We start from the raw sequence: 18,526 nt of genomic DNA, 5'->3' as shown, positions 1-18,526 counted from the left end.
TAGACTATATTAATCTTTGACAAAACAGTGTAAAAATGACTTCTTTGTGGCCTAAACTACATAGCTGCACGTCTAAACTAAAAGAAATGAATGAGTGGTTAAAAGTATCATATAGCCTCAAACACTATGATGTCCATTCTCTCGATTCTGTTAACCCCATCCTTGGAATCATGGATTTCAGTAAATCAAAATATGCGGATAATGTTGAAATTTGTCTCAAGGTAAGACAGATATGTGTATAATAAAAGTCACTATTTACACGGCTTCTAATAAAAATTAAGGGAAATCACGGAAAACATTGAAGAAGTAAAGGTAGCCTAGCATTTTCCTACTCAAGGTAAGACAGAGATATGTATATAATAAAACTTGCTATTTACACAGCTTCCAATAAAAATTAAGGGAAATCAAGGAAAAACATCTGAAGAAGTCAAGGTGACTAGCATTTTCCCACTGCCCATGAAGTGGGGATGGAATTACATGTCCATAGCTGTAAAACAACTGTGGTTATCAACTTTCTGGAATGTTATGCACTTCAATTTGATATACAAGTAGATGACAAATTAACCTTTCTAGACAAGAAGTTTCATAAGTCAGAGGAAATATTGCAAATAATAGTTTTACATGACACAATGACAAAGCCATGGAGTAGTCATTTACTACCAATCATTCATAGGGGCATTCCATGATCTGTACTAAGATTATTTCTATACACGCTTATGAACACAAAATGGAAGCCATTAACGACACCATGACAATTTGACTTAATCATAGTTAGGATCAAACTCCATGTTAAGAGTCACATTTCTAATAGCTTCTTATATGAATACAGCTTATTCAAATCAAGGATGAGACTTCCTACTTATTGCCTCTAGATCTAGGTAAATCATGCTGGTGCAACAGGTTTGTGCATGTGGTGTGGAATCACTAGGATTTTGGTGTTTGGGACTACGACGACTAGGAAACATATTATACACTATTTTAGGGGTGGTGCGCACGCTGAGAGGTTTAGATAAATAAAATATGAGTAGAATCCTATTATCACAATATAATGTTAGATGACTACACAAAAGTAGGGAGTTTTTGTTATTATTTTTCCCCATTTTACTCTATAATGAGATTCCATATACAAGGTTCCTTATATGCTAAGGTGGTGCAAGAGCATGCCACCATTTAATTCATGCTTTAATCTAGTATCACTGCATGTTAGTCTATGATTCCCACCCTAGTGGTATTTACAATTCTACATAACATATAAATGCAAGGTTCAAATTTAATCATCGCGTATTTGTAAATGTTTCAATCATAACTTAAACCTTAGGCTAATAGTCTCCTTTCTTACTACACTCACAACACCTCACTGAACTGCCTCCGAACTCTCGTCCAACAACAATTACGATAAAATCCTAGATTTTGTCCAACAGTTCTTGGCCAAGAAGCAAACATCCTATACGTTTCACCAATAATGCCCCTAATATATCACTAATTCCAATCATGTTGACTTTCGTATCAAGCATGAAACTTTATGGATGCAATTTTTTAACTAACTTCAAGGTTTTGGAATGAACGATTTTCCAAGTAACAAATGAGTGAAGTATTATTGTTTCTTCAAAGTGTGACTAAAGTCCTTGAATCATTCTAACATCATCATACTCTGTTCAATTTTGTCCACCATGGAGTACCCACTCCAATCATTGAGATGAAAAACAAAATTACGTCATCCTCATGAAAAACAATATTTTATACTTCTATTCACCTTAAGATTAAAAAAAATCAAGGTTGAATAAGTTGACTATATATAGGTATAGCTATTATGAGAAATTTAAATACATATAAAGATTATGGTGTATCAAGTGTATGTAAATGATAAACTGAACTAGATATTTTTTGTATCATTCATTTCTGACTTCATATTCTAGATTTTTGTGTCCATCCGTATCGTGTTTCAAGGAGAAAAGCATATTACATTACACTAGCTTAGCTGCAAGCCAAGTTTCTTTTTACTGAAATGAGAAAGAAAACCAACCCTGGTATGTCTCAAAATGCATGTTGTTAAATGAAATCTCAATTGACAAAGAGAGTCCAATCACGGATCTTAAAAGTCGAAAGTAGAAGTCGAAAGATATCACTTGCTGGCATGACTCCCGCAACTTCAGGTGAAACTGTGACTCCAGCACCAACCACTGTGGCACTCTCACTCCGCTCACTGGGAAAAATAATAATCTGTATGAGATGGTAAGTACAACTTTATAAAATTGGTTATATCATTAGGAAATGCATACATAAGGCTGACTACACAACCACTAGCTTGAGAAATAGAATGGGGTTCACATCATGATGAAAGTGCCACCTAAAGTTAGAAATAAATGAGGCTACCAAAATAGCATTATGAGCCAGTAGGCTTTCAATTACTACAAGTTATTAAAAAGGTTAGAAGAAGTAGCAAATGCAAGAGGACAAGCACATGTTAAGGCTAAACACAGCCAGTAGATTAAGGAATAAGAGTGGAATTTACCTTGAAGAGAGGGCTTGCTTCAAGTGACAAATGAATATTGGGGGAATAATTTACGTGGGAGGTGCTGTAGGCACAAGCAAAATATGTATGCAAGTAAAAACTTTAAATTAATGAAGCCATGCATTTACATTAGTCCTCTGCTGCATGCAATAGGTAGAATAAGATTATTGATATGAAAGAATGCATCAATTAACAATTTGAAAGAAGTTATTTGCATGATTCTGCAATGAAGCGCAAAAATTACCTACTTCTAGCAGCCTCAGAATTAGAGGAATCTAATCTAAAACTGACGATGATCATGCACACCACACTGTATACATAGAAATGCATGTTCTCATCAATGGGAATATCTTCTCGGCTATCTAAGGTAATATAGTTACAAGCAAGGGTCATTCATTATTAAAATGTTAATCGCAAGACATAAACATACAGCCAGAAGATCAGGAATACCTGATCACAAGTGGCTCATGGACAGTCACAAGAATGTCAGTGTTTTTATTTTGCAGCCGTATATTTGCAAGATAGACCTGCATTTTCAATAAAAACATGATTATAAAGCATGCCATAGCACAAGGTTTTTAACTCGCTTTACAAATATAAATCTAGCTTCTAAATTATATACCTTCAATATCTAGTTAACAAGCATCTAGCCTTGAAGAAACAATATTTTCTACGAAAGAATCAAATACAATGGCATCATAACAAAAGCACCACACTTTCATCAAGAAGCAACCAGGGAAGACTAAGTATGTGATTCTCCAGAGTCTATAAAGAAAGCCAATAATCAAGTATACCAGCCAAAAGCAAAGCAAGTTAACCCCTAAAAAACAGCATAACTGCCTCTCAAAAGACAATGTAATTACATTGCAAGAGAATCACACACAAATACTGTCAAAATATGAAAAAAAAGTTAGATTGTGATTCATGAAGAATTTCCAGCTAGAGAACTTGAATAGGAACGATGAATTTCAATAATGTCTTCCCATATTCAAAATAAAATTTATAGCAAGTGCCAATCTTAACCAGAAAGGAAATGTGGAATGGAAATGCCAATTTCTATTTTACAAAGTTTGTATATCCTTCCTTGGTGAGAAAGATACAGCGAAAGACTTTACAAATGAAGTCACCACATGCATGAGGATTTAACATATCTGGCAAAGTAACCTTTACCCGTAAGAGGTTTTGAGCTTCTACTCCTTGTCTACCTTTTGCAACTGCCTGCAAGTCAGAAAAAATAAAGATACGATATAATATAAGCTTTGCTACTTCCTCCTTATGTAAATGTCTGATGATAGATAGTGGAAAGTATACCATTTTGCCGACAGCAGCAGTGACTACATGTGGCAAACCAAGCAATGGTGTATCAGTGGCTGTCAAAACTCTAACATCTTCAATGACCTGGTGAGATTTTCCAAACCCAAAGATCCATAGATATCTGTAGCTGATGTCTATTTTTTTAACTAAAAATATGCATTTTTTTCCTAAAGCAAAACAACAATGGCACGCTAAGTATCCATATAAGGGGGCCTGATGATAAATCCATCCTGCAAAATGTGTAAAAAGAGCATCTTATAGTGATCCATCTTCCCACCAAGAGGTTTTGCGGAGTTGACCCACATTCTTTCATTGTACAATTTAATAATATCAGTTGAGATCACTCTATTCTTTTCCAATTTGGTCATGTCTATTCATAGTCACATTGGAACATATATGGAACAAGAAGAAGAGAAAGAAAAGTAACAGGAATTCAAATGGGAGAACAGATAGAGTAGTATTTCAGCCCTTTCACAACATGAAAATAGATAATGAGAAATTGCTTGTATTTACCAGTGGTTGGCGAGCATCTTGCTCATCGGCGAGGTATTGTAGAAACCATACAGCACTTTGATCATCTGCCACATTCTGTTCGAACTCTAACAGCTCTACTATGATGCTTTCATCACGATTGGGATCAGCATATACCTCCTGAGAAATAGAAAACAGAAAACTATTTCAAAAGGTCAAACAGAACAATGCAAACGCGAAAGGAATTAATAATCAAATGCCCAATAATAGTAACCTGATAATCTGGCACATCCCTGATGGCACTCACGTCCTGAAAAACATAAGCCGACAATAAAGAAAACATCATACATTAAAATCTTCTCTTTCCTCGTGTAGACCAGAAAACCCTAACTTTGCACATAGAAGATAAATCATAAGAGACATATTTACTGCTTCCTTTCCTGCTAAACCTAAAAATCTAAGGTTTTTGGCATATAGAAGGAAAATCAGAATTTTGCTTCCAATCATATGAGGGGTATAATTTCTCATAAATAAAATCAAATTGCGAGCTTCATAGAAACAGAAAGATGTTTTTGACGTTGCTGTTATGTTTTTGTGTATTTCTATTTTTGTTCTTCTTCTCCCTGTTTTTCTTCTTATGGGTTCCATACCTGAAGCCTGTGTGGGAAAGAGCAAGTAATGGCCCCACCAAAGAGGAGCCTCTCTGAGTAGGGCTCAACTTGAGGGGCAAGGTCAGGCATGGCTTCGCCGAGGTTTTTCTGCTGCCGAAGAGAAGGAAGGAGAAAGCTGAGAGACAGACAGAGAGTCCAGACAGAGAGGCAATGTATTCTCTGCATAAAAATCACCAAGACTACCCCTGAGTCTGGTTTTCTGAAATTCCATTCCATACCCCTATCTGGTATTTGAACAAAACCACCTTATATGTACTTAAGACTGATCGAGAAAGATATCTAGATGGATATTAATTAATTAAGACTACCCCTAAGTTTGATTTTCTGAAATTTCACTTGATACCCCTATCTAGTATTTGAACAAAACCACCTTATATGTACTCACATGGATCAGGAAAGATTAGATAGATGGATAGATACATATCTCTTTTAACATCCACTATGGAGTCTGATTGTGATCTATGGGACGAGGGGCCTACTCCATGGTGAGGATCAAACCAAGGCCAAAGAGTGAGCGAGAGAGAGAGAGAGAAAGAGTTCCTTCGGGGACATCTGATAAAATTGGAACGATACAGAGAAGATTAGCATGGCCCCTGCGTAAGGATGACACGCACAACATCAAGAAAAGAAAGAAAGATATATTAACGTCTTCTAAGGCCAAAATTGGCCCATGAGAGAGAGAGAGAGAGAGAGAGTTGTATTTATGAAGAAGAAACCACACACACTAGTCCCATTGTATCAGACTGAATGAGTGATTTACATCTTCAATTGTTGTCTCATTTTTTGAGAGCAGTGAACCGAACTGACTATAACAACGACAAATGGAAAGGTTTTCCATCATTAATCTCCGTGGGAATCTATCAGAATACAAGTCGGGGCCAAGTCGCGTGCGAGGATCGAACTTGGCATTTTCCTACCTTTTTTTATGATTTTAATGCTAGCATGTAAACACCGAGCCAACACAAACATGGCGAATAAATATAAGTCTTTTTTAGAGATTATAAAGAGATATTATATCATGTTTTCCTTTTTGTTTACGAGGGGCAAATCACCCTACAACAAAACATTTCAACACATGACTGTGAAATGTGAAGCGATGTAATTTTCACATAAAATGGACAAAATGCCCTTGATTCTTCGAGGATATTAAATACCTTTCAAGAAGGTATCAACGAACACCCTATCATCTCTTCATTTTTATTGCTTGATACGGAAAAGATGGCCCCATAAATGATCATTTAAATCACCTTAGAAAACAAAACCATTTGTTAAGTCACTAAGGACAATTCATGCACAATTTTCAACGTGCTTATAGTCCCCCGTTTGATTTTATAGGGCTTGCCATCAAAAGTATGGTGTTGAATCTGTCATGAATACATACATCTTGGCTTATCATGACATTCATCTTGGCGAACCAGGAATCGAACCCATAACCTCTTGGTTTACATATTGTACTTTAACCATTGTAATAACATATGTGAGATGTAATCATAATAATGATATGTTTAGTTATTACGAGATATTTAGAACATTCGGCCTTTATTCTAGAATGTTCTTGAATATTTCATGATTATATTTATTATTATTATTATTCATAAATATCTAAAATATTCTAGAACATTCTAGAATACTCCATAAGGGCCTATAAATAAGAGTCCATACACTCATCACAACTCATTCGGTTCAACACCAGTCTTTAGCCCTTAGCCTACTCCTTGTAATCTTCTTTCTCATAATATAATCTCATTCCCATTTCTTATCTCTCACTTATACTTTTCTCTCTCTCGCACTCTCTCCCTCTTTCACTCTCTTTTGCTATCACTATCGCTATCTCTACCGCTCTCGCCATCTCTATCGTTATCGTTATCTCTATCGCCATCGCTCTCTCTCTGCTTCCTACTCAAGAGTCACGACAGAATCTAGATGTGGTAAAATATGTTTTACAAAGTAATATTAGACACAAGCACAAAACTATTCATTTAAAGGTGTTGAATGGAACAGTTCAACCTGCGGCTCAAGGAGATTCATTCTACATACAAGAACAGTCCGTAGATGTTTGGTTTTTAGTGGTTGGCCTTACTGTTTGGCAAGTGTGGGTATCTAGGTGCAAGGAGTCGTTTACTGGGAAACGAACCCCATCAGCTGAGAGTTTAATGATGATTTGGTTTAATCTAATTTCTACGCTACAAGGAAAGTTTGACAACCTTCAGGGGCCCTCTAATGCGAGTGAAGAAGCTAGATACCGCTTCCTTCTTAAATGGAGAGGTTCTCCGATGTTACTGATGGTGAATGGCAGTGCAAAGTGGATTTATCAGCCACCCCCGTGGTTGTTTCCTCCTAGGGTACCAAACATAGAGGTAGGTGTTGAATTGTGAAGAGATTGGAGGGTGTCTTTGCTGAATGTGGGTTGTGTGAGGCTCATGTTTAGGGGATTCTGTCGAGTAATTGTGTGACAAGGCTTTGTTGCTTCATTTATACATGATGTTTTCTTGTAGCCATTGCGAAGTGGCTTGTAACATATGAGTTATATATTATCCTATGTATTTTTTCTTAACTAATGGAAGTAGAATTTTTTTGGGAAAAAAAAAACTATTCAAACAAAAGGTTCTTCATATACACATGTCATGTCATGTTTGACTTGCACTAAACATTGTAACAATGCATTAGTGTATAATGTATGAGGATGTGCATTTGTTGCATATATGTATGGATGGATGGATGGAATGAATACACAAAGCTTATGCGATTTATCAATGGATATTAATTGTTAAAGATACGGGGAAAACGAGAGCATGCACACACATATGTGGTGTCCCCTTAGTCATGGATATAGATGGTATAAGAAGTCTAGCATAATAGATATTAAGATCAATTGTGATGATGATAAAGAGGAATAACAAGCATGAGACTATGATTGAGAATGAAAATGATGGTATGATTGAGATTGGGATCAATATCTCATAAGGTGGTGGTAGGGTGGAATAAAACTCCTATATCAATGCATCGTAAATCAAATGCGTCTTCTTTATGTAACAAACCCCTATTTCTCTTTAACTCGTGTCAACTATTAGTTTTCATTCCCTTCTATTATTACAAATACAACTACAAGGATTTAGAGATTGTGAAAGGCACACGGAAAGTGTGTGTTGATAATGCTTACGAGTCACTATCATACAATAATTCTCTTGTGTTATATGTATGAATGATGTTATAAATAATCTCATGGTACTGTAGTTGGTCCTAATGAGCACAATATTAATGTGCTATTGTTTTGCCGAAATAAACAAACATTGTCATTGAACGTATCAACAAGCACGTAACAAGTTGATGGTTGCAACGCTTTTATCCAAAGTGATGGATGTTCTTTCAATAAAGAACATTGGGTATATCTTTGACCATAAAATTGTAATCATGAAAAGGTTCAAGAATACTTGTTTAATTCCCATGCATTGTAGAATTTCACAACTACTTTTTCTTATTTTCACAACGTTAATGTCAATACATATTTAAGGCTTAGAACTTCATCTAAATATGATAAAAAGATAAGACCCAATGATGAATTATATGTAAAGAATATTAATGATTGTTATCGAGCCAACCGATGCAATGAAATTCAAAATTCAAATAATGCATTACTCATTTGTTTTGAGACAGCACAATAAGTATATATTTCTTTAAGTTGCATTGTAATTGATTAATTCCTAAAGATGAAAAGGTAAATATGTATGTACCTATTTGTGGGAATTGAACTTGGAAACCACATACATACTTATACGTGGAGTTTAAACTTGGCAGCCACATATCAAAATGCGAGCCTCATTAATTAGTAGTCTAGACATAACAAATGATTACATATTTTGATCCAAATCATGCAATCAAAACATTGAACAAATAAAAAAGGAGTCAAGTAAATTTTTAATGGACAAATGAATTCAGGTGTACCAATTGGTTAATATGGATATGATTTAGCTAATACGAATGTGAATTATCTACTACACTATGAGACAAAATGTTACTCATATTTTGCAAGTCAAAACCCTTTAGTCCAAGGAGACAAAAGCATGTACAATACAATACTACTTGCATTGTTTTTAAGAAAAAAAGGATGTCAATATGGATAAGAGCCAAACTCCTCTCAAAGCACATGTGCTAATATTTTGAGAACTTCCTCTACAACATGCTCATGTAACATTCAAGGTTAATGTATATTAGCATAGCTATTTCATGAACTCGTCATCGTTTTAGTCTCTTATTCGTAACAAAGTTTGCCATATCAACAATACCACATATTGGTCTTCAAGTATGTCTTTGTTAAGATGTTAAAGTTGGAACAAAAATTTGCTAGATAGAGAGGGAGAGATTATGGCCATAGTTGAGATGGTCGCGTCCATTGTTTGGAGACCATGTGCTCGTGACTTCAACATGTCCGTGTTGCATGTACTCTAGGAAAAATAATACATGGTGGCAAAGACATGACATGATTTCAATGGCTTACTAGTAGGCAAATGGAGACAAAGAGAAGAGAGCAACGTGCATATGTTAAAAGTACAAGCCAAAGAAGGCATCTCTGATATGTGCAAGGGAAGACATACATGCAGTTGTATTGTAGGAGCAACACAAGGTGCTTTAATGCCGTTACTTTATCCTAGAGAGTCACCACTGGCTATTTGTGACACACTGCATGCACGTAATCTGCAACACTCACCACTTTACCCCAACCATAGCACCCTTGTCCCATGAACAAGTGGAGGTGAGAGAGTTGTTTGGCAGACTCGATCTAAATGTGTCCTGGGGGGCTGGCTACTGTCTCGCACACACAGTGCCTCTTCCAGAGTTGCACACAAGCGACACCCCCCAAGAAAACATAGAATCACATGAAAAAGAAAACCCTATAGAGCCTTTCAACAGTCACAACGTTGACAAAGAAGAAGAAGAAATGTTGATTAAATAAAATACTACATGTCTATGGGATACTTTTATAAATCGGAGGAAAAAAGGGGAGGGCCAAAAATAGAAATACAGAAAATGCTAAATCAGGAAAGCCTTGAGATGAGGTGGGGGTTACTTTTATAAATTGTAGGAACAGGAGAGGCCCAAAAGTAGAAATAAAGAGCTGCCAGAAATGGAAACAAAGCTGCTAAAACAGGAATGGCTGCACTTTTTCGGTCGCAAAATGGCCCGAGAGAGGTGGTGCATTCTGTCGCCTCCATGCCCCGCTTTCCTGCTAAATCCTTCGGGTTCGCTAGGGTTTCTCTTCTTGCTATGGTCTAAATCCATTAGCTTCTGTTTCTGTTTCTTCTTCTGTATCTCATTCCGATCAGATTCAGGGTTTATCACGCCGTGGCAGAAATTCTTTCACTCTGTGTGTATGGAGAGCTAGGGTTTAACCCATTTTTCTTCTTCTTTTTCTTCTTCTTCTTCTTCTCTCCATCTCTGCTGTGTTCTAGTAGACGTGAGAATCTAGATCATTATGCCGAGGAAGAGAAAAACTCAGAAAGAAGCAGCAGGGCCCTCTGCCGCAGAAGGAACCCCAGCTACCACCAGAGCTCAGCCACAGCCTCAGCCTGGCCCTGAAGCTCAACCTGCAAGATCTTCTGTGGTGGGCCCAGCACCCAGAGTTACAGCAGCGACAGAGGAAGGCACTTCTTCCTCTGCAAGTTGTTTGCTTCCCATTGAACAACAACAAGAAGAGTATATAAGAACCTCTCCTACTCTGCCGCCACGATCGAGTATGTTGAGTAGTAGTACTACCACTCAAACGAAGTCTACCGGCCCTGCCGGTCCTTCCACCCTACCAATTCCATCCCCTCCATCACCTCCGCCTGTATCAAGTAAGGGTGTATCCTTTACAAAACGGCCAGGTTTTGGGACATTGGGCAATAGATGCATCGTGAAGGCAAATCACTTCCTCACAGATCTGCCCAATAAGGACCTCCATCATTATGATGTATGTATGCATTATTGTTGCATGAGTAAGAACCTCCATCAGCATTAATGTATGCATTATTGTTGCATGAGTAAGAACCTCCAGCAACTTTAACGCATTACATCCATGTATGCATGTATGCATATATAAATATGATGTGTCTATGTAAGGTTGTATGTGTTTTATGTTTTTATGTATGTATAATTGTGGGTATCCACGTTGAACAGATAAGCACATGCATTAGTATGGCATATGCGTACATGTATGGATTTTACGTATGTAGTGAGGGAATGGGTAGATAGAGACACAAGGATGCGTGTATGTGGGGATGTCAATGTCTTGGATATTTACATCTAGTGATTGATGGATGGATTAATCTTTATAATGTTGCATAGTTCCTGCATGAATCTAATTGACGTATAAGGTTTTCTTTTTTGATCTCATTAATGAATGAGACGAGATCTTTAATGCGGTTTTGTAGGTCACTATCACACCGGAAACAAAATCAAGAGGTGTCAATAGGGCTATCTTGAGGGATCTCATCAAGCTGTATCGGACATCGGCCCTTGCGAACAGTTTGCCAGCATATGATGGCCGAAAGAGTTTGTACACTGCAGGACCTCTTCCTTTTCAAAGCAAGGAGTTTTCAATTGTTTTACCAGATGACAGTGGAGGAACTACTGCATCAGGGTATGCATTACCTTTTTAAATGTCATACTTTGGTCAATAGTGTCATCGTGTCAATGTAATCCCAGGATTAGTTTTTCTTTATTATTTCGTTTGAGTATAAATCTGTTGAGTTATTAATCACTTTCTTTTTGCTTGCAATTTAGGATATTTATAGAACACTATTTAATTGGAATGTAGTAGAAAATTGATACGTTTCTATTGCTCCCTTTATCATGCTTTCAGAGGGCCATCACATGTATGTTCAGAAAATCTTTTTTGCTTGCAATTTAGGATATTTATAGAACACTATTTAATTGGAATGTAGTAGAAAATTGATACGTTTCTATTGCTCCCTTTATCATGCTTCCAGAGGGCCATCACATGTATGTTCAGAAAATCTTTTTGGCAATTGGCCAAGTTTCCTTTTCATGCATGAAATAAAAACAAGAAATTATGAGAATCAACACAAATTTGTGCTTGCTAATTAAAAAAATTACATATTTATGTGAAGTGTTCATTTCCTTCTTAAACATTTTCTCACCAGCAGGCTCAAACATTTGATTGGTTTTTAAATCATAGGAAATTATGAGATAAAACCACAAATTGGTAGGAATCTGCTAGGAAGTTCATATATTTCTATTACTCTTTATGGAAGCTAATTTTTTTTTACTTTTCTTTGTGTGAATGAGGGCGTCTATTGCCTGAAGTATATTGCACACGTGCTTCTCTTTTGAATTTTTTCTTGCGTAGAATATGTAAGTGCAACATAATCTTCTATTTATGTAACTTTTATCATTTCAAAAGGAGATCATTCACAGTGCTCATTAAGTTTGCTGCCCGAGTTGATCTGCACCTCCTTGGTGAATTTTTACGGGGTAGAAGTGCTGATATACCACATGAAGCAATACAAATTTTGGATGTTGCACTGCGAGAGCTCCCAACTCAAAGGTTATTATTCCCTCACAGAAATTGGTTATTGCTTAGATATATACCAATATCCTAGCTCTCAACTAAATGCTATTATGCTATTATGTTTTAATTGAAAATTGGTTATTGAGTGATAGGCGTCAATGTGTGTAACGTGGCTAGAAAATTGTTATCCATGGCGTCTACATTGATCTGATGCTGTTTAATTTAGGTTTTGTCCGGTAGGGAGATCGTTCTTTTCTCCTGAATTTTCGAGAACAAGGGACCTCGGTGAGGGTCTTGAGTGTTGGCGAGGGTTTTATCAGAGTATCAGACCCACCCAGATGGGACTTTCCCTGAATATTGGTATTGTGTTTGTCTATTTACCAAATAGTCCTGACACATTCTTGCACTCATTCAAGATAATTTGTCTCTGAGGTTTTCTATTCATATGGATTGGTTTTCTTCTTACAGATATGTCTTCTACTGCCTTCTTTGAGCCTTTGCCAGTAAATGAATTTGTTGGTAAATTGCTGGGCAAGAATATTCCCAAATATCTAGTTGATGCTGAACGTATAAAGGTACTATTTGTTAATAAACATTTTTATAGTATCTATAAAATGGTCCACTTGTTGCTACTGTTGTGTTACATCATTGAGTGCCAATGCCCTACGTTCCCTTAAAACCATCCGCCATTGTTCCTATGTATATAGGTAAAAAAAGCATTGCGTGGTGTCAGAGTGGAAGTTACACACCGTGGGAATATGCGGAGGAAGTATAGGATCTCAGGATTGACATCTGAGCCCACACAAGAGCTAACGTAAGTCTAAAATTCCAGTTAGTTAATTGTTTGATTTTACAATTTAGAGTCTTCTTTTGACGTTTATGTATCTGTTGCTTTATTCCTATCCATGAGCTCTATGATTTCTGAAAATAGCTCAGACATTGCCAATTTTCGTAACTGAACTTTTTTCTTTTCTTTTCTTACTGGCTTGTGGAAGATTTGTGGATGATAAAGGGGAAACCATATCTGTTGTGCAATATTTTCGTGAAAAATATAATGTCACAATTCAGAACCCAGGTCTTCCATGCCTTCAAGTTGGAAACCCCCAACGATCGAACTTCCTTCCAATGGAGGTGAGTTCCTGTAAGCTAGAAATCCATGTGATTTTAGAAAAAAAGGAAAATAGAGAGATGGATAATTATCAACGTAAGTATATTAACAGTAAAAAAGAACACAAAAAGAGAAGTTCATGAAAAGATATTTTGCACTGTCTATGCTTGCTTATGATGAAAAATGAATTTTGTACAAGAGGTATTGAGGATGTTTTTGATAAACAACTTTTGAAGAGCTCTAATAGTTTCATGTGTAATACATGCATGTCTATCTTTCATACCAAAGATTCTAATGCTCATAAGCTTTATCAATGTATTACATGTATGTGACCTCAGAAACGATGAGGTTATAGGTTTAAACCCAACTGTCTACTTAAGCACATTTATTCAGGGGCGTGTTCTCCTACAGATGTTTCTCCCTCCCATCTAAATCTCATTGTTTGGCAGGTATGTAAAATAGTTCAAGGGCAGAGATATTCGAAGCGTTTGAATGAGCGACAAATAACTTCATTGTTGCAAGTTACATGCCAACGTCCCATTGAAAGGGAGAAGGATATTCTGCAGGTATGCGTAGTGTAGCTACTCTGAGATCATTTTTGTTAGATGTATGCATTTCTATATTCAATCACTTTTGTTTTGTTTTGCAGACTGTACATCACAATCAATATTCTCAAGATCCTTATGCCAAGGAATTTGGTATTAAAATAAGCAATCGCATGACTGAAGTTACAGCACGTGTCTTACCGGCCCCAAAGGTCTTTGAGAAAACATTGATAATAACTGAAGAAGTTTGCCATGTATGCTTTTGGGGTCTGATTCCACTTTTCTGTGGTTTTGCAGCTCAAGTACCATGAGTCAGGATCAGAAAAATATTGCCAGCCTACAGTCGGTCAATGGAACATGAGAAATAAGGTGCTGTAAAGGGGTTTATTGATACAGTTAATACAACTAAAAACTCAATCTGTATCTATGGATGTATTGAAATCTGACAGTGATATCAATACCAAAAACTGCAAAATTCATGCTGAATTTGTACATTGTAAATATCAGAAAGTGGTGAATGGAGCCGTAGTCTCCCATTGGACTTGTGTTAACTTTTCCCGAGGTGTACAAGAAAATGCTGCCCAAGAGTTTTGTCAAGAATTAGCTTTAATGTGCCAGGTTTCGGGCTTGGTAATCCTTTTTTTTGCAGTTCTTGTTGATGTTATTTTCTTGATTCAGATTTCGCATTACACATCTATTCAGATTTGTCTCATGGGCCAATTTTGGCCTTATTTGTCTCATGGGCCAATTTTGGCCTTAGAAGACGTTAATATATCTTTCTCATATATACATTAGAGAGAATAGAAAAACAAGGAAATTAAATTTCTTTTTGGTATGGTTTTTTCCCACTTAGACCTTCAATCGGCAACCTGCAACTCGAATATGCAGTGCACGTCCGGACCAAGTTGAGCATGCGTTGAAAAATATGCTTCGGGAGTTTAAGCAAAAGTTTCCAACTCTGGGACTCCAGCTTCTTATAGTTATTTTACCTGATAATAATGGTACCCTTTATGGTAAGATTATTTGTTTAATTCTAAATACATAACCTTAAGTGATTGATTCTAAATACATGGCCACAAGTGATTAATGTGGAGACCTCATTTTATATAATCTCACAACCAATTAAATAATTGTTTTGGAGTACTCATTCATTGAAAAATCATAACCAATTAACAACCAAGTAATAATTATTTTGGAGTACTCATTCATTGAAGATCATAACCAATTAACAATGTTTTTCTATTAGGGGATCTAAAGCGTATTTGTGAAACTGATTTGGGAATCGTCTCTCAATGTTGTTTGACCAAGCATGTTTATAAGAAGAACAAGCAGTATTTAGCAAATTTGGCATTGAAAATCAATGTCAAGGTATCAACTATGTGCACTATTTGGAAATTCCTTTTCAATATGAAGTTCAATCCTTAAACTATCACTTGGAAAATATACAGGTAGGAGGACGAAATGCAGTGTTGGCTGTTGCTCTCTCTCGTCAAATCCCTTTGGTCACAGACAAACCTACGATCATATTTGGAGCAGATGTGACTCATCCACAGCCTGGAGAGGATTTAAGTCCATCAATTGCAGCTGTAATATACTCTGGCCATAATGTGTTGCCTGTAGTCCTATATTGTATGTTAATTATTACATGCAACTTCAACTCCGATACTGTGTGAATGCTTTTGTGGGCCACAATTTCATACATACCACAGTTGCTCTTTCAGCCATTCTTTTCTGTTTTTTTTCATTTCCCAGGTTGTTGCTTCACAAGACTGGCCAGAGATAACGAACTATGCAGGTTTGGTGTGTGCACAAGGACATAGGGTTGAGACAATTCAAGACTTATTTAAAACGTGGAATGATCCTGCTCGTGGCCCACAATATGGAGGGATGATCAGGTAAGTTAACATTGACTCTGTAATAGCAGTGTTCGGGGAAAAACCTTAAATATCAGCCTGTGGGATGCAGGAAACAATAGCCATGACCTTCTGCACTACCTTGATTGTGTGGGTGTATAATTTAGTGAACAAGGACGCTTATTTTATGGGCATTGCTTTGTAGTTATCTGTCATCACATAATGTAACTTATCATAAGGATCTGATTTCTTTTAGATGAGCCACTGATGCAAAGCCACATTGAATTATTTTCTGTAGGTTCATTTCTTGTTTTTAATTGTATGCAACTATTAATTGTAATGTAACTTTGCATAGGGAACTCCTGATTTCTTTTCGACGAGCCACTGGTGCAAAGCCGCACCGAATTGTTTTCTATAGGTAGGTTTCTTGTTTTTAGTTATGCCAATTTCGTATTATAAATGTTTTAAATTTTTTTTAAATTCTTGTCATTTCTGTCAGAGATGGTGTTAGTGAAGGCCAGTTTTACCAGGTTTTGCTATATGAACTGGACGCCATTCGGAAGGTACTTGATTCAAACACTGTTGCGATGCTGTTATGTATTTGTAAGACTAGTACCTTAAATGCACAGGCCTGTGCGTCTCTGGAGCAAGATTATCAACCTCCTGTCACTTTCATAGTTGTTCAGAAACGTCATCACACACGACTTTTTGCTGCCAATCATAGTGATAAACAGAGTGTAGACAGCAGTGGTAATGTACTTCCAGGTATCTATCTAATCAATATATTTTCTTTTGGAAGTTAGGTGATGTGTTTATGGGAAACAATATGAGTTGAAAGTCTCATGTCTGGATTGCAGGTACTGTTGTTGACACAAACATTTGCCACCCAACAGATTTCGATTTCTATCTCTGTAGCCATGCTGGAATTCAGGCAATAATTGTTTCCTTTTTGTATGCATGAGATATATTCACATGGCATTATGATTGTAACATTTTTAGGTCTCATTGATCACTTGCTTCTTTAGAGACTTCAATATAACCTCTCATTCTCACATGCCATCATGATTGTATCTCTTTTGGGGGTCTGTAGATAAGTCACTGCTCTCTTTGGAGATGTTATTAATACAAGCTTTTCTTTTTCTCACTGAGTTCATGATTGTAACATTTTTGGGTCATTTTGCTTTGTTAGAGATGTTAATCACAATCTTTCATTCTTTTTCTACACATATGTGCATTAATTGTCTTGAAAAATTAGACTTGAAATATTTGGAGCACATCCTGTCTTAATATTGAATTCTGTTTGTCAAATTTCTCAGGGGACTAGCCGTCCTGCCCACTATCAAGTATTATGGGATGAGAATAATTTCACACCTGATGGTCTACAAACTTTCACGAACAATTTATGCTACACGTAAGATTGATTAGTGTCTATATGCTTTTAATGTAGCCATAAGGTCTTGTGCTAACTATTGGATTTGTGTTTTAGGTATGCTCGGTGCACACGGTCTGTTTCCATTGGTGAGCAGATATAATAAAGTCTTTTTAGTCGGTTTTCTTAAGATAGAAAAAATCAGCATGAACTCATATGCCTAATCTAATAGAGATTTTCCCTATTATTTTTGGATGTTTTTAGTGCCTCCGGCGTATTATGCACATCTTGCAGCTTTTCGGGCTCGTTTCTACATGGAAGCTATTTCAGATAGTGGTAGTGGTACAAGTCCGGGGGGAACTGAGAGTGCACAATCCAAATTGACCATAACCTCAACTGCATCAGCCATAGCTTATGTTCGGCCGCTACCTCTTGTGAAAGAAAATGTGAAGAGAGTGATGTTCTTTTGCTGAGGGGAATATGGAAAATTAATATATAAGATCTTTCCATATTTTGAATGCTTATAAATAAAGATGTATAGACATATATACTTCCTAGTTAGCTGAGCTAGTTTTGAGAATGTGGATTGAGATAAATATACCTTTGCTCATATTGATAACTGGATAGCCCTCCAACTGAAACTACATGAAGCAGTTCTTCGACAATCCCTATTTTCAGTTTGGAATTTGTGGATGGAAATAAATCTACCTTGTACATATTGGTAACTGGTAGCCTTCAAACTGAAACTATATGAAGCAGTTCTACGGCAATCCCTATTTTCAGTTTGGAACTAGCTGAATAAACTTGATATGTTGTAGTTCCTTAATCAAAGAGTGAAATTCATATGATTATTGATTTAAAGTTGGAATGCAAACCATGTATTTTAAATGACTTTTTTGTCACTCTTTTCATTGGAGTATCTGCTAAAACAGTTGACTGTCTAGCTATATATTACATAGTACACAGCTTGATGAATCAATGGACTTGGGGGGAGGGCAGCTCATATTAGATGACCTAATAATTTCTGACCAGATTGAAACCTCAACCTAGCTAGAAATGCCGCTCGTCAGATGCATGGGAGTTAGAATTGCCTGATGCATCAGAGAACCATCTTCATGAACTTTTTTGTTTTGACAACCCTAGTGAACCTAGCTAAGAGAAGACTGTAGTAGAAGT

At 36.6% G+C, this 18,526-nt stretch overlaps 1 protein-coding gene, 1 non-coding gene and 1 pseudogene across 3 annotated transcripts; 2 read left to right on the top strand and 1 right to left on the bottom strand.

Moving 5' to 3' along the window:
* Nucleotides 1-1,853: 1,853 nt before the first annotated feature.
* LOC147865517 (ran guanine nucleotide release factor, putative (Mog1/PsbP/DUF1795-like photosystem II reaction center PsbP family protein)) lies at nucleotides 1,854-5,091 on the bottom strand. Its single transcript, XM_087318346.1, has 7 exons — nucleotides 4,948-5,091; nucleotides 4,572-4,607; nucleotides 4,340-4,477; nucleotides 3,824-3,910; nucleotides 3,683-3,730; nucleotides 2,963-3,039; nucleotides 1,854-2,203 (listed from the first exon to the last, which is right to left on the bottom strand). Exons 1-7 carry the CDS (start codon nucleotides 5,035-5,037, stop codon nucleotides 2,062-2,064), a joined length of 618 nt encoding a protein of 205 aa, XP_087174472.1. The 5' UTR covers nucleotides 5,038-5,091; the 3' UTR covers nucleotides 1,854-2,061.
* A 413-nt stretch (nucleotides 5,092-5,504) lies between these two features.
* Nucleotides 5,505-5,608, top strand: LOC147865516 (U6 spliceosomal RNA). The gene has a single exon (XR_015529738.1). It is a non-coding gene; the product is annotated as a U6 spliceosomal RNA (small nuclear RNA).
* A 4,752-nt stretch (nucleotides 5,609-10,360) lies between these two features.
* Nucleotides 10,361-18,205, top strand: LOC147865515 (protein argonaute PNH1-like; annotated as a pseudogene). The gene is made up of 21 exons (XR_015529659.1): nucleotides 10,361-10,915; nucleotides 11,376-11,584; nucleotides 12,368-12,511; nucleotides 12,702-12,835; nucleotides 12,944-13,050; nucleotides 13,183-13,289; nucleotides 13,471-13,606; nucleotides 14,033-14,149; nucleotides 14,233-14,340; nucleotides 14,426-14,497; nucleotides 14,636-14,758; nucleotides 14,982-15,141; nucleotides 15,375-15,714; nucleotides 15,881-16,023; nucleotides 16,337-16,399; nucleotides 16,481-16,544; nucleotides 16,611-16,746; nucleotides 16,839-16,912; nucleotides 17,298-17,392; nucleotides 17,468-17,499; nucleotides 17,615-18,205. The product of XR_015529659.1 is annotated as a protein argonaute PNH1-like (transcript).
* The last annotated feature ends 321 nt before the right edge of the window (nucleotides 18,206-18,526 follow it).

This window comes from Azolla caroliniana, unplaced genomic scaffold, assembly GCF_043228905.1.
Source record: "Azolla caroliniana isolate FFs.n. ecotype wild unplaced genomic scaffold, voAzoCaro1.0.p SCAF_4, whole genome shotgun sequence".
Classification (NCBI taxonomy): domain Eukaryota; kingdom Viridiplantae; phylum Streptophyta; class Polypodiopsida; order Salviniales; family Salviniaceae; genus Azolla; species Azolla caroliniana.
The sequence above is the reverse complement of the archived record's forward strand: the minus strand, read 5'-3'. Positions and strand labels throughout refer to the sequence as shown.